The following is a 19,979-nucleotide window of genomic DNA, read 5'->3' as shown; positions in this document are numbered from 1 at the left end:
ATGGGTGGGTGGATGAATGATGGATGGATGGGTTGATGGATGATGGGTGGGTGGGTGGGTGAGTGGATGGATGCTGGAGGAATTAATGATGGGTGATGGGTGGGTGGATGGATGATGGAAGGATGAATGATGGATGACGGGTGGGTGGATGAATGATGGATGGATGGGTTGATGGATGATGGGTGGGTGGGTGGGTGGGTGAGTGGATGGATGCTGGAGGAATTAATGATAGGTGATGGGTGGATGGATGATGGAAGGATGAATGGTGGATGACGGGTGGGTGGATGAATGATGGATGGATGGGTTGATGGATGATGGGTGGGTGGGTAAGTGAATGGATGGATGCCTGAGGGATGAATAATTAATGATGGATGGATGGATGGCTGATGGAAGAATGAATGATGGATGCTGGAGGAATGAATGATGGATGATGGGTGGGTGGGTGGATGGATGGATGGATAAAAGGATGGATGGGTGCTGGAGAAATGAATGATGGATGATGGGTAGGTGGATGGATGGATGCATAAATGGATGGATGGGTGCTGAAGGAATGAATGATGGGTGATGGGTGGGTGGGTGGCTGATGGAAAGATGAATGATGGATGCTGGAGGAATGAATGATGGATGATGGGTGGGTGGATGGATGGATGGATGGATGGACAGGTGCTGGAGGAATTAATGATGGATGATGGGTGGATGGGTGGATGATGGAAGGATGATTGATGGATGATGGGTGGGTGGACGGGTGGGTGAATAGATGGATGCTGGAGGGATGAATAGTTAATGATGGTTGATGGGTGGGTAGGTGGATGATAGATGGATGGGTGGATGGTTGATGGGTGGACGGGTAGGTGAATAGATGGATGCCAGAGGGATGAATAATTAATGATGGATGATGGATGGATGATGGAGGGATGAATGATGGATGCTGGAGGAATGAATGATGGGTGGGTAGATGGATGATGGAAAGAAGAAAAGGAGGGAAGGAGGGAGGATTAGATGGGTGTTTGGGTCCTAACTCAGAGCTGCGGGGAACTCTGCATTCTGCCACGATGGCTCCGCATCACAGCCTGGTGCCGAGTTTTTGCCTTTCCAGTGGCAGATTCCATGGCTTCTCCGTTATTGTTCTCATCAGTGGCAGGAGCCCTGCATGCCTGACCCTGGGTACCTCACAGGGCAGAAATGAAAGTGCAGCCAAGGACACTTTCCTGTGCTGAGCTGGAGGGTGGGTAGAAGAGAGTGTAGGGAAGTTTAAGCAGGAGGCAGGTCTGGGCAGGGCAGCCATCACTCTTGGCCTGATCATGGGACCACAAACATGTAGGAGTACTTGGGAGCCCCTTCCTCCAGGACCATGGGCGAGTTCACACCTACACAGAACTGAACCCCAGGTGAGCAAGGTATCTTCGGATGTGCGGAAGGTGTTCTGGCGGGCAGCTGCTGCCTCCTCCTGCCAGGGCACTGGAAGAGTAGGACCACCTGGGCCCTGTGGGGGAGAGGGGTGGCTTGGGTTGTGGGGGATCGATTCCAGGTGTGGACTGAGGTCTGCTGCATCCCTGGGCTGGACTAGGAGCCACAGAGCCCAACATGTCATTCATCCATCCATTCATCCATTCATTCAACAGTCACTTACTGAAAACCCTCAGACCCTGTTGGAGGCTTGGAGGGTGAGAAGGACCAGACAAACCTGGTCCCTCTGGTGCCTCCGTTCTAGAGGGAAGGGCAACGGGCAAGGACATACACCAATTAAAGACTGCATCCATGTCACCAAGGGCTGGTGACAGCCATGTGAGTCCTGGCAGGGGGTTTCGACAAGAGAGATGCCTGAGGCTTATTTGGGATCCCTCTAGGGTCCGGATGCTGGAAGGTTCCCAGGTCACAGTGACTGAAGCCACCTGGCTGGCCTTGTTCTCCAGCCCACAGCCCCCATGCCTGGACACCCCTCTGCCTGCTCACCAGGGCTAAGGTGCCACCTTGGATTCCTTCCAGCACTAACAGTGGAGTCTTCCGTTGGATTTCTTTGCCTTGACAGTGCAGAGTGATTGATGTCGCCTCTTGGCAGGAAGAAAAGTCCACCGAGGTCAAATGGTTTATGTAGAAAGCTGGGGGTGGGTCCCCTCCACACGTCTGTCAGAAGGTGGTGGGAGCCACTGAGGGCGGGTCCCTCCTCCCCTGATGCAGAGCTTTGTCCTTTCTCCCTGTCCCTGTCTCGCTCCCTCCCTCCTTTTCTCCCCATCTCCCTCCCCCACCTCTCTCTGTCCATCTCTCTATCTCTGTCTCTCCATCTGCCTCTGTCTCTGTCTCTCTCTCCATCTCCCCCACGTCTCTCTGTCTCTTTGTCTCTGTCTCTCCATCTGCCTCTGTCTCTGTCTCTCTCCCCGTCTCCCTCCCCCACCTCTCTCTGTCTGTCTCTCTGTCTCTGTCTCTCCATCTGCCTATGTCTCTGTCTCTCTCCCCGTCTCCCTCCCCCACCTCTCTCTGTTTCTCTGTTTCTGTCTCTCCGTCTGCCTCTGTCTCTGTCTCTCTCTCCATCTCCCCCACCTCTCTCTGTCTCCCTGTCTCTGTCTCTCCATCTGCCTCTGTCTCTCTCTCTCCATCTCCCCCACCTCTCTGTCTGTCTCTCTATCTCTGTCTCTCCATCTGCCTCTGTCTCTGTCTCTCTCTCCATCTCCCTCACCTCTCTCTGTCTCTGTCTCTGTCTCTCTCCCTTTCCCTCCCTCCCCCTTCTCTCTCTCTGTCTCTGTCTCTCTCTCCCTCTCCCCTACCTCTCTCTGTCTCTCTCGCTGCCTCCCTCCTTCTCTGTCTCTCCAGCTGTCTCTGTCTCCCCCCTTCCTCCCTCTGTCTCCTCCTTCCCTCCCCCTCCCTCTCTGCCGCATCTTCCACCTATCTATGGCATAAATCAGCGGCTTGACTCTAGGTGAGAGGAGGAAGCTGCCCAGGTTAGCGATGGCTGCTTTGCTTTTGCAGAGGTGTGGCTCTGCTTCATCAAGGTTTGCTGGCCGAGCCTTCCCTATGTACACAGTAAAACTGGCCTTTTCATCGTTATCTGCCTATGGAAATGCACTGATGCAGAACCACCCTGTACCTTTCACACATCACTAACTGGCATGAGCCCATCTGCCTTCTCTCCGTGCCCTGGGAGGAGAGATCGGATCCTTCAGTGTAAAGGAGGAGACAGGGATGGGGGAAGGGGTCTGCCCAGGACTCTCGATTCAAGGTTGGGGGAACCTGCCCAGGGCCACAGACAAGTCACAAGCCCCTCCAACCGTGGCCATGCTCAGCTGCAGGTGACGCTGGTGGCTTCGAGGGGCTGTGCAGCCGCAGGCGGCCCCTCTGTGGATCTCAGGAATACGCCCTCCACCTGTGAGTTTGGGTGGGGGCAGCCGTGGGTACACCTGCGCTGTTTCCCCCTCCCTGTTTGTCAGTGGGGGGGTCTCTATAGTGCACAGCCCCAGTGTTACCCCAGAGGAGATGCTCAGGCACGCGAAGCTATGCCAGCTATGGAGATGGCTCACACTCACTTCCCGCCCTCCAGGCACTGGAAGAGTTATGGAGGCTCCAAGGGGTTCCCTTGTCCCCCAGCCATGACCTTGACTCTGAGTTTGGGAGGCAGTTTGGCCCCAGAATGGGCTCTGAGCTGAGGAAGAGGGCAGCTGCCCCACCTCTGGCTCCTGGTGGGCAGCTGCTCTGTCCCGGGACAGCCTCTGGGCCCCTCGAGGTACCTGCATCCTGCCCTCCCTGAGTACGACCCTGTAGCTGGGCAGGCGTGATGTATGAGCCTGGGCTTTGAGTTGAGGTCTGTAAAGCATTAACCACCCTCATGCGTGGGTTTATTTTTTTATTTTTTTACCAGCAGTCCTAACCCAGAGTCTTCCTCAGGACACCCTTTACATGTTCACACAAGGCTTGCAATCCACCAAACTCATTACCTTCCCTGCCCAAAGCCTGGGGGAGGGTAACAGGGTGTGTGTCAATTTCATTTATTTCACGAAGTGCTGTTAATCAGACAGCCCATCTCAGGAGATAAACCTCGAGTATCTTTGCATCCCATGAGAGTTTTTAAAATTTCACCACTGGTATTTCTTTGCTCAAAACCCTGGTGGTTTTGTGCCCTTTATAAAGAGTGGTTTGGTGTCTGACGGGGATGACCAAAAACCCTAAAGGTGAGAAGCCGTACAGCGTCCGGCCCATTTAGATCAATTCCAGGTCAAATCACGAAGGGCTCACATTCCATAACCTGCCAGAAGCTTCCTTCCCATCCCCACGTTCACCTACAAAGGGAGGCCCGCTCTTGCCAGCACACAGCCCACTCTCAAAAAGTGTTTGTGGGATGAATGAATGATGTCACGGAGGCTCAATCCCTGCAGCTCTGCGTTCCGGGGAGCAACCTTGGAGTGCCACATCATCACCAACCCCACTGCTTCCTCCCCCTCAGCTCCTGTACGAAGAGTGGGCGTGCTATGGAGTCTTCTATAAGTACCAGCCCATCGACCTCGTCAGGTGAGAATGTGCCATGTGCCACAGACTTCGGGAATCAAGTCCCTAGTCCGATGGCAGTCGGATAACGTCCCTGTGGGTTTCAACCGCTCTGAATGTTCAGTACCTGGGAACGTGTTTGAACTCGAAGAGCTTGTGTAGGAAGACCCAAAATGTCCCTGCAGGGCTGAAAGCCTGAGCCAGCGTTAGTTGAAGCAGTTTATTCAAATTCCCTGGAGGGCGGGCCCTTTTCAGTCACATTTACCATCTCCTAAATTCATTGCCTGGCCTGGCCTCGCTGGACGGCTGGAGGGGTTTCCGGCTTTGAGATGTGGAGGGGAAGGAAAGAGCTGCCTCAAATGTGGAAGGATTTCTCCTCTCCAAGAGGATCTCTGTCCTCACAGGGCAGGAAGGAGGGGCGGACCAGGTTAGGCAACTTGCCCACCAGAGCTCGGCCGGTAGAAATCCATTCAAGCCATCAAGGTGCCAACCACGCTTAATATGAGGAGCAATTGGTTTTCTTGGCACCTCCCGGCCGAGGTTCTTTGCAGTCCTTATGCTGAACAGGGCTTGAAATGGAGCCCACAGCCTCAGGGGAAGTATGCCACCAGCACGGGCCATCGCACACGGAAACGCGCCCATCTTCCCAAGGCACCACAGAGAAGTGGGAGCCGGGCACAGTGGCTCACGCCTGAAATCCCAGCACTTTGGGAGGCTGAGGCAGGTGGATTACTTGAGGTCAGGAGTTCGAGACCAGCCTGGCCAACATGGGGAAACCCCGTCTCTACTCAAAATACAAATTTAGCTGGCAGTGGTGGCACATGCCTATAGTCCCAGCACTTTGGGAGGCTGAGGCAGGTGGATTACTTGAGGTCAGGAGTTCGAGACCAGCCTGGCCAACATGGTGAAACCCCGTCTCTACTCAGAATACAAAAGTTAGCTGGCAGTGGTGGTGCATGCCTATAGTCCCAGCTACTAGGGAGGCTGAGGCAGGAGAATAGCTTGAACCTGGGAGGCGGAGGTTGCAGTGAGCCGAGATTGCGCCACTGCACTGCAGCCTGGGCGACAGAGCAAGACTCCATCTCAAAATAAATAAATAAGTAAATGCAATGGGCGTGGTGGCGGGCGGCTGTAGTCCCAGCTACTCGGGAGGCTGAGGCAGGAGAAACGCTTGAACCCGAGAGGCGGAGGTTGCAGTGAGCCGAGATCGTGCCACTGCACTCCAGCCTGGGCAACAGGAGCAAAACTCTGTCTCAAAAAAAAAAAAGAAAAGAAAAAAAAAAAAAAAAAAGAGAAGAGGCCGGGCGAGGTGGCTCACGCCTGTAATCCCAGCACTTTGGGAGGCCAAGGGGGGCGGATCACGAGGTCAGGAGATCGAGACCATCCTGGCCAACACAGCGAAACCCCGTCTGTACTAAAAATACAAAAAATTAGCCGGGCGTGGTCACGGGTGCCTGTAGTCCCAGCTACTCGGGAGGCTGAGGCAGGAGAATGGCGTGGACGCGGGAGGTGGAGCTTGCAGTGAGCTGAGATAGTGCCACTGCACTCCAGCCTGGGCGACAGAGCGAGACTCTGTCTCAATAAAAAGAAAAGAAAAGAAAGAGAAGAGGGGAGGGCTTCAGAAAAGGAGCGAGCACCCCCAACCTGATGGGGCGGCCCAGGACTCCACTCTCTGCTTCTCGGATGAGGGAACCAGTGCCCCCTGTTTTGAGTTGCTCCTTGCTGGGGAAGGCTGGTGTCATGTTTCCCTGCTAGTGTTGAATGACAGTCGGCTTGACTCTGCTCTGCTCCCCTGGTACAGGAAGTATTTTGGGGAGAAGATCGGCCTGTACTTCGCCTGGCTGGGCGTGTACACCCAGATGCTCATCCCTGCCTCCATCGTGGGAATCATTGTCTTCCTGTACGGATGCGCCACCATGGATGAAAACATCCCCAGGTAGGCGGCAGCCCACCCCACCACTCCGCGGCACACCCCCACCACCCCACGGCACACACCAGGGAGCCCTCTCCTGCCATCCCAGCTGCACAATTCATTGGGACACTGGTCTCTTACACCAATTCCTGTACACATGAAACTTCACGCCAAGCCACGAGCCGTCCGGAGGAAAGGACACGGTTCGAAGCCATCTAGGAGTCTGGGTGTCCTTCTCAGGCCCATCTGTGCTAGGCTACGTTTTATTGTTAAGAGAAAGGCATAAAAGAAACATCTGACCATTTTCATTCTTTGAAGGTTGTTATGGTTTGCTTGTTCTTTTTCATTGTTTGTCATTATGTGACAAGAGAGTTATCTGTTTCCTTGTGTGGCTGGGAGGTGAGGCATGAATGCTAGGGGCCTCAGTGTAGGCTGGTACTTGCGGGAGGTGAGACATGGATGCCAGAGGCCTCGGTGCAGGCTGGTGCTTGTGGGAGGTGAGCATGAATGCTAGGCTTCGGTGCAGGCTGGCACTTGCGGGAGGTGAGACGTGAATGCCAGAGGCCTCGGTGCAGGCTGGTGCTCCCGGGAGGTGAGACATGAACGCTAGTGGCCTCGGTGCAGGCTGGCGCTCCCGGGAGGTGAGACGTCAATGCTAGAGGCCTCGGTGCAGGCTGGTGCTCCCGGGAGGTGAGATGTCAATGCTAGAGGCCTCGGTGCAGGCTGGTGCTCCCGGGAGGTGAGACGTGAATGCTAGTGGCCTCGGTGCAGGCTGGTGCTCCTGGGAGGTGAGACGTGAATGCTAGTGGCCTCGGTGCAGGCTGGTGCTCCCGGGAGGTGAGATGTCAATGCTAGAGACCTCGGTGCAGGCTGGTGCTCCCGGGAGGTGAGACATGAATGCTAGTGGCCTCGGTGCAGGCTGGTGCTCCCGGGAGGTGAGACGTCAATGCTAGAGGCCTCGGTGCAGGCTGGTGCTCCCGGGAGGTGAGACGTGAATGCTAGTGGCCTCGGTGCAGGCTGGTGCTCGCGGGAGGTGAGACGTGAACGCTAGAGGCCTCGGCGCTAGAGGCCTGGTGCTCCCAGGAGGTAAGACGTGAACACTAGAGGCCTCGGTGCAGGCTGGTGCTCCCGGGAGGTGAGACGTGAATGCTAGTGGCCTCAGTGCAGGCTGGTGCTCGTGGGCTGTACAGTAGGTTCCACCTGCCCAGCTTCCTAAGGCTGCCTGCTTCCCTCATCTGCACAGCCCCAGGAAATTCTGCAGGAACTGTTCCATAAGGGAGGATCGCATCCCACAGCATAGGCAGGCATCTGAATGTAGATCCGATGTGCGTTCTGCTGTTCACCGAGGGTATGTCAGACGTCAGGGAACTCGGAAAAGAAGGCCCAGACCTGAGACAGCCTCGCCTTGCTCAGGGGCCCGGTTCCCCATGTGACTCCAGAACAAGAGTCCAGTTTTGCCCGGTGCGGTGGCACATGCCTGTAATCCCAACACGTTGAGAGGCTAAGGTTGGAGGATCCCTTGAGCCCGGGAGGTCAAGGCCACAGTGAGCCATGGTCTCACCACTGCACTCCAGCCTGGGAGAACAGAGTGAGGCCCTGTAGCCAAAGAAAAAAAAGAGGCAAGTTTTGAGAAGCTCAGCCTCGGTGTGAAGAGTACCTCTGGTGCTTTTGTAGCTGTTTCTTAGATCTCCTGACACGAACCTAAGGATAATTCCAGGCTCCCAACCTCTGGCAGGGTCTCTATGCCGACAGGCAGTGCCTTCAGTGTGCAAATCACTCGGCCAGGGAATTGACTATAAAGGGGAATTTGGGCTGGCCCTGCCCTGTGGGGACTCGAAGTCTCAGAAAAGCCCTAAAATGTTAGTTTGGTTATTTTTCGAACCACTCCTGCCAAGTATCTCTAAAGCAGAGGTATAGTTTAGAAAATTTATCAACTGAGCCTGTCTGTAAAGACCCAATCAGTCTTAGGAAAGAAACTGACTCTTAGCAGCACAAAAAGACCATATCTGGTCAATTTTTGTTTTAAGTGATGTTTTGATACATGAATAACAGCTAAAATATTCCACCCCCCGCCCCCCGGAATCAAAGCTCTGAGGAATCTGGCTTATCTCCCCTTTGGTGTTAATTTGGTCCTAGGCAGGAGAAAGGTTTCCCTTTGTTTGCTAATATGATATGAGGTCCTGGGCACTTGGGTTTGGCTGTGGTAAAGATCCAGGTAGCCCAGACTTGGTGGGGATTGTAAGGCTGGCTTTAGGCTAGGAGCTCAAAGCTAGAGGGAAATGGTGAGTGCAAGGTGAGGATTCTCCCCATGAGCCCCCGGAGGAAGCCTGGGGGACCTCCATCTTCCTTCCTTCCTCCCCTTGGAGGGTGGCCTCAGCAGGGAGGCTCTGCCAGCCCAGGCGTTGGCCATGCCAGCTCGGCCCTTCCACCACATGGTCAGAAATGCAAACAGCAGTTACTCAGGATTCAGCCGCTGTGGGTGGAGAAGAGGCCAAAGCCAAGGCCTCTGCCCAGTAGGCGACCTGGAGCAAAGCGAGAGGTGCGTGGTCCCTGCAGCTTCTGCCCCATCCCCACCAAGCTTGCAGGGAAGCCCCAGCGTGGAGCCCCCTGCCACCCTTGCACCTCCGGTCCTCTCTGAAGAAGAGAGCTTCCTGCTCTTTGTATTTTGGCTAAAGGCGGTGAAGTGAGAGGCGGAGGGGGATTTAAAACCAGCAGAAAAAGGCATCTTGTCGGGCTGATGGTGTTTGTGCGAGAAGCTGAGGTGAGCAGGGAGGAGAGCCAAGGAGAGCCGTAGGGCTCACGGGCAGGCCGTTGGTGTACGCCTTGGCCCTCCCTGTCCCCAGTCCCACCACTGTGGACTCCAGGCCACCCTCAGGCCAGGTGGTCACTGTGGCCTGGGCCACATGCTGGCTGTGACGGGGATGGCCTTTCACATGCCTGGTCTCTGGGAGAGGGGCTCGCGTTGTGCCCAACTGGGGATGTCCTGCCCCCCACCCCCCAACATGCTGCTTTCTTCTGCCCTCGAGAGGCCCTCAGAAGAGAGGAGGCTGAGTGAGAGGCACGAGATAAACCCCGAAAGGCCGGCTCCTGGCTCGTGTTTAAAACTCACTGCTGCTGCAAAGCGCTTGGCTATTGCATAATAATGACAGCAGCGTTGGTGACCACGTGATGGCCGAGGGGTGCCAGGCACTGTTCCAAGGGCCATACTCGTGTTGGTAGTTGGTGGTTTAGTCCTCCTGACAACCTGTTAACACGGCTCCTCTTCACTATCAGCAACCCCATTCTGCAGCCGGGAAGAGTAAGGCCACACGGATCCCAAAATGCAAGAGCTGAGACACAAACCCAGAGCTAGCTGACCGTGGAGTGCAGGTTCTCCCAACGCCTGTGTGCGCCTGCCCACCCCACCCGACCCTTGCTCCCAAGCGCACACACACACACACACACACACACACACGCACTTCCTCCATGCTCCAGGCCGTGGCCGTGGCTGCAATGAATTGTTCTTAACCTATCCATCTTTTGTGCCAGATACATGCAGTACCTACACCCTCCCCGCCACTTTTTTTTTTTTTTTTTTGACACAGAGTCTCACTCTGTCGCCCAGGCTGGGGTACAGTGGTGTGATCTTGGCTCACTGCAACCTCCGCCTCCCGGGTTCAAGCGATTCTCCTGCCTCAGCCTCCCGAGTAGCTGGGATTACAGGCATGTGCCACCACGCCAGGCTAATTTTTGTATTTTTAGTAGAGATACGGTTTCACCATGTTGGCCAGGCTGGTCTCAAACTCCTGACCTCGAGAGATCTGCCTGCCTCGGCCTCCCAGTGCTGGGATTACAGGCATGAGCCACCGTGCCTGGCCCTACACCACTTTTTAATAAATGTTTAGGGACTGTGCCTGAAGGAGGAGAATTGAACCAGAATGCCCATGATGCTGGGCACAGAGGAGGCCCCTCAGAGCCTTGCAGGGGACGTTTATTAAGCACCAGCGGCTGTGGACCAGGCATGATTCTGCACATAAGTTCAGTGTATCCAGAAAGTCAGAAAACAAACACCCACTTCAGCGTCCTCCCAGATCACCCTCCGACCCAACCAGCCGGGGTGTGTACTTAGAGCCCAGAGCCTTGTCCAAGGCAGCAGAAAGGAGAAAGTTCAAAGCAGGCCAGAGCAGGAAGGACCTTATTCTGACCCCTCCTCATTTTCCAGAACGAAAAACTGAATCTGAGGCTAAAGGACTTGGCCAGGGCCACAGAGGGTACGAGTAGCCAGTTGAGGGCCCAGGTCAGGCCACCCAACTGCCACAAGGAGCCCCCCCACAGCCCTTGTGCAGTAGATGAGAGCTGGCAGTGCTTGGGCTTTGAAGATACACGGACCAGGATTCCATTCCCACTCTGCCGTGTGGCCCTGAACAAGTTACTTCCCGTCTCTGGGCCCTGGGATTGCAACAGTCCCCAGTGTTGGTCCAAGTGAGGTGGAACATCTGTGCCGGCCAGTAATGAGGCTCCTGCTCTCGCCGCCGATAGCCTGGAAGTATTGATATTTTCTAATATTAGTGGGAGTGAGTCAGTGCTGGGGAGGAGGCAGAGATGAGTCTCAGGCATCACGAAGATCCTCCCTCCTGGCTGCAGTGGTTGGGATCTGGCCCCAGGCTCGCCTGTGCTCAGCAAAGCAGAAGCCTGCACTGAGCGGGACCCATCGTCCCTGGCAGGACCCCCCTGGCTTCCCGAGTGAGCCTACAGGGTGGGCCTCCGCTGTGCCAGGCAGCTGGGAACCTATTCCTTCCGGCCCAGCCCCCGGTCTCCCAGAGAGGAGTCCTGGGATCCCCGTTTCTCCACCTCATGTATCCAGAGCACCCAGGCCACGTCCAAGGCAGCCGCCCCATCAGGTAGATGGAGATGCTGTGTGAACCACTCGTAGACGGCGCCTGGCACAGAGCAAGGGCCCTCGTCATCTCACCGTTTTCCAGGGCCTTATAACATAAAGACGTGGCTAGCATTTGCTATTGGCACAAGCCTTGACCGTGCCTGCTGATTAGATGGGGGCAGGCTAGGAACTCTGCCTCTCCTAGAAGTGGCTCGAGGACAGGCTGCAGAGGCTGCTGCCTCAGGGTCACCCCAGAGGTGAATGTTTCGGGGTCCATCTACCACAAAGCAGGTCTGGGTGAGTCCACCTCCAGGGCCGGCAACAGAGGTTGCAGGGCCCCATGCAAGAAGAAAATGCAGGTCCCTAGTTCAAAAATAATTGTGTGTGTATGTGTGTGTGTATGGGGTGTGTGTGTGTGTGTGCATGTGTGTTGAGATGGAGTCTCACTCCGTCACCCGGCCTGGAGTGCAGTGACGTGATCTCGGCTCACTGCAACCTCTGCCTCCAGGGTTCAAGCGATTCTTCTGCCTCAGCCTCCCAAGTAGCTGGGATCACAGGCGCATGCCATCGTGCCCAGCTAATTTTTGTATTTTTAGTAGAGACGGGGTTTCACCATATTGACCAGGCTGGTCTTGAACCCCTGACCTCAGGTGATCCGCCCACCTTGGCCTCCCAAAGTACTGGGATTACAGGCGTGAGCCACCACGCCCGGCCCATTGTGTGTTTTAAGACAGCAACAGGGGAGCATTAAACGAAGCATGAGGCCCTGCTGATCTCAGGGCTGGTGCAACAGCATATGGGTCACACACCTGTGAAGCTGCCCTGGATGGCAAGGAGGGACAGGGCATGGCTAAGCACCCCGCTTATGTCCACTATGGCAGGGACCTGAGGGACCCTCGCCAACCCCCAGCTCGGGCCCAGCGCTTTCTCCCAGGCCAGCTCGGCACCCAGGAGGCACTCCATCATGGCCCAACAAGGCGACTCCAGGGCTGCCCCCTCTCTTGCAGCATGGAGATGTGTGACCAGAGACACAATATCACCATGTGCCCGCTTTGCGACAAGACCTGCAGCTACTGGAAGATGAGCTCAGCCTGCGCCACGGCCCGTGCCAGCCACCTCTTCGACAACCCCGCCACGGTCTTCTTCTCTGTTTTCATGGCCCTCTGGGGTAAGCAGGGCTCCAGAGCACTGGGTTTTTGGGCAGTAGTGAGTCTGAGTGGTACCTACGCTTCTTCTGTCTGTCTTCGTGAAATCATCCTCAGGCAGGGGTTGTCGGGAAAAAACATAGGGGGAGGGGGCTGGCGGAAACGACCCCTGTTTTGTGTTCAGGTTACTGGGGTCCGCACTGCATCAGGAGAGACACACGGGTTCTCCTGACCCAGCAAAGAGTCCCTTAGGAAAAGCCTAGGAGGGACATTTTGCTCTGAGAAATCCTGACACCAGGGTGTGTTGGCCTGTGAAGGGCAGCTGATTTAGGGCAGGGAGGCCTGAGGGTCCTGCCTCCATCTCTGCTGCTGCTGGTGACCACCACACCCTGAAGGAAAGCTGACCTGGGCCAGGTCCCGGAGGCACCGTGTCTCCCTAGAGCCCTCAGCATCCCTGCAGGCTTCATGTGCCCATTTACGGATAAAGAGGCGAAGGCCTAAGAGAGTTGGGAATCGCCTGGGGTCACTCAGCTCCTGATTGCCACTGGGCTCCACTGCCATGCAAACCTAAGGCACTGGGCTCTTCCTCCAGGAAGATTCCCTGACCCCAGTCCTACCCGACACCCAACTCCAGCTTCTGGGGCTTGGGAGGTTGGTAAGTGGTGGCTGAATGCATTTCTACAGAGGTTTTGGGTGAGCAAGCAGGTCTGTTCTGTCCTCTGCAGCCCTGTGTCACAGCCTGTGCCACCTTTGAGATGCCCACAGTGGGCAGCCTGTGCTGAGCCATCTCCCAGGCCTGGCCCTATGCCGAGCACTTAAGCCCCCTTCCTTACCTGTGAGCTCCCACCTTGTAGGAGATGGGGCCAGGCACAGACACGGCACAGGAGGGAGTTCAGGAGGGCTTTCTGGAAGAGGTGTGAGGCCCTTCAGCTGAGTTGACATGGGTGTAGGGGAGGGAGCATTTGTGGCAGAGAGACCAGGCATAGAGACAGAGGGGCCTCTCGGTCCCACCTCATACCGCTGCTTGGGGCAGGCTCCCGGGGCCGGGATAGCACCACCTCACCTGCAGCTGTATCTGCTCGGCACTGCCCTGTGTGCTCTGTGGGTAGGCAAGGGGCAAACGCGGACTGAAAAGGCAATTGTTTGACCAGTGAGGACGGAGGCCAGCCAGGTGCGGGGCTCTGTGTGGCCCTCACCCGCCAGCGTGCTGATCCTGAATATCAGACCTAGGATTCAGTACCGTGCCCCATCAGTAAGCAGAGCATTGGCTGGCATTGCCAAAGCCATGCCAGCATCCTCCATGGAGAGCACCTCGAAGTATGGCCTGTGATTCCGGCTCAGGCACCTCCTGACCAAGGAGCAGCTGCTCGGAGGAGGCTGGAAACCTAGGGGAGGTTCGGAGGATGAAGGCAGAGCCGGGTCTCTGGCCTGCACAGAAGCACCCAGCAGGTTGGGCAGAGAGGGACTGAAGCGCCGGCACCCAGCTCTGGGATCCGCATGCTCCTCCCCTCTTCACCCTTATGGTGCCTCCGTTCTCTCCAGGCCCGAGCCCTGTCCCTACACAGCTCGGCAGCCTCCTCCCCTGCTCTGGAGGCTGCATTCAGGGCTGGTGTTCTCTCCGACAGTGCATAAGAGAATTCCCCACAAGGCTGAGGAAGCCGACGGGCTCAGGTTATCCTCCTGCTTGGCGTAGACATCCTGCAGCTGGGACTCAGGGTTTGGCTGAGCCTGTGTGATTTGCGTGTGGGTGTGCACAGCAGAGCTGAGGGATGTATCAGGTGAGGTGAGGGAGGGGAGGCCTGACCCACCCTCTGCAGCTCCTGCTCTGGCCTGGGCAGCTGGACCGGGTCTTCTTGCCTCGGCTCACCGCCACTCTATCTCATTCCTACTGTTCCGGAGACCTGGGACAGAGGCTGCCAGCTCTGAGCGTGGGTGCCGGCAAGGGTGAGAGTTGGAGCTTCTCCGTTTAGATGCTACGTGGACGGCCACCTCCCTCAAGACTCTCCTCACCCTGGAATCTTATTGGGCAGCTCCGTGTCCTTAGCAGAGTTCCCTCCGCAGAGGCCTCGGCCCCGAGGCACCTCACCGCAGCCCCCACCCGCTGTGTGCCCAGCTGGAAGGGCCCGGCTATCAGGAACGCTTCCTCCACGCGGTCGCCAGCAGCTCTGTTTCCTCATTTGGGACCCCTGGGCCTGTGCAGACACTGAGGCAGTACTTCGGGTGGTCCACAGCATGACCCACAAATAAGTGTGACCCCTGTAGCACTAAGCCCCCTGAGCCACTTAGAAGATTGTTCAGTGCCGCCTTCTGTGGTCAGCCCTGCTGCCCCGTGTGCATTTCTACAGCCCCCCGGGGCTCAGACTCCCACTCTGCCAGTCCCCACCTCACTGCTCTAAACCTCAGCTTCCTCATCTGCAGAATGAGGCTGCATGAGGATCAGAGGCGGCGTACATGAACTCTCAGCCGAGGCTTAGCACGTAGCTTACTCTAAATAGGTGGTCACTGCCGTCTTACCACGCTGGAGCATGTGAAAACCAAAGAAAACCTACATGAGAGTGTGCCTGCTCCTGGTGTGTGGGAGGTACTCATCAGCCACGTGTACTGAACACGTGTCCCACCTGCATGAGAGTGTGCACGTGCCTGGTGTGTGGGAGGTACTCATCGGCCCATGTGTACTGAGCGCAGTGTGTGTCCCACACTGTGCCAGGCCCCAGGGGAACCACGGGAAGCAAACCTGATGTATCTGCTGCTCTAAAAGCTGCAGCATAGGTTTCAAGAGAAGGCCCCATGGGAAGGGTGCGGGACTGTGGCAGGAGCTCCAGGTGCAGGGACCAGGTGGGAGGGGTGTCAGAGCACCCGGAGAGGTCAGCAAGGACACGCTGAGAAGAACTTAGTGTGCTCCCGCGGAGGAATCAGAACCCAGTGCCGTCGGCTGCTGTGTCAAAGACGCTTTCCTGTCTTATGCTTGAGCCGGAGACTGCAAGTCTAAGAGGGAGCTTGTGCAGTGATTAAGAGAGGGGTGCCATGGTGGGGGCCCAGCTCCAGGAAGGGCACCTATGGGAAGGTGTGAGAGAAGCTATTGGGAGCCTCATGGCACCCCCACCTCCCTGGCCCTGGGGCCCCTGATTTCATCCGTCTGTTTCCTCTTTCCCTGCTGAAATCCCTGGGAGGAATTCAGCGCTTAGACTCCCTGTAGCCACTTCTCCAAAGAAAGGGCCTCCGATGGAAAAGACAGACTTTAGATTATTCCAAAGGACTCCACACTTTGTTTTAGCTCTCATGCTATTCCCGTGAGTTAAGGAGACGCTGGCGGGCTTGGCCGAGCTGGTCTCATCTGACACACAGGGTTATGAATTACAGCTCCCACACTTGACCATGAATAAAAGGCTTTTAAGGGCCCTGGAGAAAGCGGCCACCACGTCCTTCCACCCCACGCTCTGCCCATCCCTGGCATCACCTTAGGATCCAGGAGGGCACAGCCATCTGAGAGCCCCTGGCTGGTGTTCTTCTCTACTGCGGACTCCAAAGGCACCCACTTTTGTGGGACTCTCCAAACGTCCAGTAATTCCTGGGTGCACGGAATTGGGCCTCCCTCCTCCGCAGAGAAAGAAGGATGTGGTGTTTCATTTTCTCCTTCTCCAATTACAGGCATGCCCAGTAAGAGCACATTCCCAGGGGAAGGGAGCAGAGAGGCTAGAAGGAGCCCGGATGAAGAAAGAAGCCGTCCTGGGCTGTAATTATCCCATTTCGAGCTTAACACGCCAGGCGATAAGAGATCTCTGTGATAAGCGCCTGTTGCGGCTCTTGTTTTGGGAGCCCAAAGCGCTACGTGGCATTCTGGTCACTGCAAATTCCTTCTTCTGCGTGCCAGGGCATCACCCAGTCACGCCTTCCAGGTCACCTGTGGGAGTGCCTACTGGGCAGGCATGGGTGCCGCAGCCACAGAATGAGCCTCTCCCCACAGGCCTCCCTCCTTCTTGGAGTTCCTGCTGCAAGGCCGTCCTTTGAGAGGATGCAGGCAGCGCAGATTGGTCAACACCCTGTTGTTTGGGGAGAAACCCTCAAGGCTCTGGTCCCTCATGCGTTGGGCTGGCTAGCAGCCCTGTGGCCCCCAGGCCTGTGGACCTTCCAAGACTAGAGTGTCCAGGGCTGGCTGACCCTGCTGGAGGCTCTAGGCCTGGGCCTACTTCCCAGGGGGCAGCAGCTCTGGGTTTGTCGGTCCCCTGTAGTTCTCAAACTCGGTCCCACAGGCCTCTGCAGGATCCCGCACCAATCAAGAGGTTTAAGTGCAAGGGAGGGATGCCTGGGTACAGCATGGAAGTTGGCATCTCGTCTTAGGTGCCCAGGACCCTGAGAGTGAGTGTCGTGGGACCTGCAGCACCAGCGCCTCCCTCGCCTCACTCTGGTCTCAGTCCTGATTTAAATGAACATCGTCCTTTGGCCGATTTCACGTTTGGGGCTTCTGCCTGGAGTTTGTTAGGGGAAGACGGGAGTTCCTCTGCTGAGGTTCGAAGGCTCAGCCAGGGCCTACAAGCCTCTGTGAGCAAGCGAGGGCCCAGGGAGAATCAGGAGAGGCCTTTCCTGGTGAGGTCAGGTACCTGTCGTCGGCGTCTGCACTTGCCTGGCAGCCGCCCTCAGACACGCTCAGCTCCACCACACGAGGGTGTGGGCAGAGCAATGTGAGGGGCAGGTCTTGCCTTCCCGGGATTCCAGTCACAAGTGGGGACAGAAATCAGCACAGCCTCGAGATAAATGCAGTTGTTTCTCTTCGTGGACAAAGGCGTTCAATTTTCCAGAGGAGGCCAAGAATGGGAGCCGTGGGTCCGTAGCTCGGTGTAGGGCGTGAGTTCCAGTGGTGAGCAGTGAGACACGCTGAGCTGGGCTGGCCAGGGAGGGGGTGAGTTCCCCGTGCTGGGAAGCATTCAAGCTGAGGCTGGAGGACTTTTTGCTGGGGCAACTGCAGAGCATTGGGAGGTGATGTCTATGTGTGATCCAAGGCCACGTGGCTTATGGGAAGATTCCCAGGCCTACAGCCCAGCTCTGGTTTTTAATTTGGGGATGAAAATGTATCATAAATTTAGAATTATAAAATGTAGGGTCAGCAGCAGTCTGTCACCGCTGAAGTGCACGTGCCAGAGCTCCCCGTTGTTTATCACACCGTATCCGAATAGCTGCGAACCTGTCCCCATTTCACAGAGGAGGAAAGTGAGGCTCCATTGGCGCAGCCAGGAAGTGAAGCCACATCTCTCTGAGCCTGTCCTCGCTCCCCTCCCTGCCCCTCCCTGCCTCCCTGGACCCTGCGTCCATCAGGAACTATCTCCCCAACCCCTACCCCCTCCGCCGCCGTCACCGCTCTCTGCTGCTCCTTCCCTCCCTCGCTTTCCTAGAGACCTCAGCACTGGTCAGATCCCTCCCTGTCTCCCTCTCTCTGATCGTGACCCAGGAGGCTGTGACTCCCCAGCCTCCTGATACCCCTGCTCCAGGCTGGGAAGATCCACCCAGCAGGGCCCGGCCTGCCCTGGTGGCCCACTTGACGGTTTGGCTTTACTGGATTACTCAGGCTGGCTTGGCTGCGTAGTAGGACGGTTAGATACAGTCAAGGGGTCCACAGTGCCAGCTCCAGGGCCTGGCTCAGGTTCAAATCCCAGCTCTGTCACCTGCCAGCCCTGTGACCTGAGAACTAGCTTCTACTCTCTGGGTCCCAGGTTCGCATCTGTAGAACGGAGACACAGTCCCACCCCACAGGGTTGCTGGGAACATGGAAGGAGTCACTGCATGCAAAGTTCTTAGGGCCATGCCTGGCTTGTGCCTGGTGCCAGTTGCTACGTTGCACTGGCTGTTAAAAGTGAGCTGTTGCTTTTCGGAAAATTTGAAAACATAGCCTTGGGTCTTAGGAGATTGAGCTTAAACCTAACCTCTCACCTTGTGCTTGGTGGCCTCTGTCCATTCAGTGACTTCTTCTCCTTCAGAAAAGAATAACAGCTGGCCGGGCGCGGCGGCTCACGCCTGGAATCCAGCACTTTGGGAGGCCAAGGCGGGCGGATCACCTGAGGTCAGGAGTTCAAGACCAGTCTGGCCAACATGGTGAAACCCCATCTCTACTAAAAATACAAAATTAGCGCGGCATGGCGGCGTGCACCTGTAGTCCCAGCTACTTGGGAGTCTGAGGCAGGAGAATCACTTGAACCCGGGAGGCAGAGGTTGCAGTGAGCCGAGATCACGCCACTGCATTCCAGCCTGGACAAAAAGAGTGAAACTCCATCTCAACAACAACAACAACAACAAAAAGGCTGGGCGCAGTGGCTCACGCCTGTAATCTCAGGAGACTGAGGCAGGAGAATCACTTGAACCCAGGAGGCGGAGGTTGCAGTGAGCCAAGATCACGCCATTGCACTCCAGCCTGGGCAAAAAGAGTGAAAGTCCATCTCAAAAAAGAAAAGAAAAGAAAAGAATCACAGCTGAAGGTAGGTGAGCCTTATTTTGTGCCAGACACTGTCATGAGCATCTTCTGTGTGCTGACTCACTAACTCCCCCGAAGGAGGTAAATAGCTCTATGACCCCATCTGGCAGATGAACAAACTAGGGCAACCTTCCCAAACTTACACCAGCTCGTAAGCAGGGCTTGAACCCCAGAATTCTGGTTTCTGAGCCCCAGATACTTTTTCATAGCTTTTTTTTTTTTTAGTTGCAGTTTTTTTTCTTTCCAACTTTTATTTTAGGCTCAGAGGTTACATGTGCAGATCTGTTACATGGGTAAACTGCGTGTCGTTGGTTTGTTGTACAGATTATTTTGTCACCCAGATAACCAGCACAGTACCCGACAGATAGTTTTTCCATCCTCACCCTCCTCCCACCCTCCACCCTCGAGTAGGCCTCGGTGTCTCCTGTCCCCTGCTTTGTGTCCCTGTGTACTCAATGTTTAGCTCCCACTTAAAGGTGAGAACATGTGGCATTTGGTTTTCTGTTCCTGCATTAGTTTAGTCCACTTAGGATAATGGTCTCTAGCTCCATCCATGTTGCTGCAAAGCCCTTCTTTTTATGACCGCGTAGTGTTCCATGGTGTATACGGACCACATATTCTTTTTTATTTTTTATCTTGAGACAGAGTGTCTGTCGCCCAGGCTGGAGTGCAGTGGCACGATCTCGGCTCACTGCAAACTCCACCTCCCATGTTCAAGTGATTCTCCTGCCTCAGCTTCCTGAGTAGCTGGCATTACAGGCACCTGCCACCATGCCCGGCTAATTTTTCTATTTTTAGTAGAGACGGTGTTTCACTCTTGTCGTCCAGGCTGGAGTGCAGTGGCGCGATCTCAGCTCACTGCAACCTCCGCCTCCCATGTTCAAGCGATTCTCCTGCCTCAGCCTCCCAAATAGCTGGGATTGTAGCCGCCCGCCACCACACCCAGCTAATCTTTGTATTTTTAGCAGAGACAGGGTTTCACCATGTTGGCCAGGCTGGTCTCGAACTCCTGACCTCAGGTGATCTGCCCACCTCAGCCTCCCAAAGTGCTAGGATTACACTTGTGAGCCACCACACCCGGCCTGCACCAAATATTCTTTACCCAGTTAACCATTGATGGGCATCTTTGTT

At 55.8% G+C, this 19,979-nt stretch overlaps 1 protein-coding gene across 3 annotated transcripts in view; it reads left to right on the top strand.

Moving 5' to 3' along the window:
* The window catches only part of ANO1 (anoctamin 1), a 223,156-nt gene that overhangs the window by 152,802 nt on the left and 50,375 nt on the right, over positions 1 to 19,979 (top strand). For all 3 annotated transcript variants that reach the window (XM_054440756.2, XM_054440758.2, XM_054440757.2), the window contains 3 exons: positions 4,433 to 4,497; positions 6,275 to 6,409; positions 12,251 to 12,411. In XM_054440756.2, coding sequence (XP_054296731.2) covers positions 4,433 to 4,497; positions 6,275 to 6,409; positions 12,251 to 12,411 — 361 coding nt within the window. The remainder of the gene's footprint in view (positions 1 to 4,432; positions 4,498 to 6,274; positions 6,410 to 12,250; positions 12,412 to 19,979) is intronic.

This window comes from Pongo pygmaeus, chromosome 9 (assembly GCF_028885625.2).
Source record: "Pongo pygmaeus isolate AG05252 chromosome 9, NHGRI_mPonPyg2-v2.0_pri, whole genome shotgun sequence".
In the NCBI taxonomy this organism is placed as follows: domain Eukaryota; kingdom Metazoa; phylum Chordata; class Mammalia; order Primates; family Hominidae; genus Pongo; species Pongo pygmaeus.
This window is presented reverse-complemented; position numbering and strand designations above follow the sequence as displayed.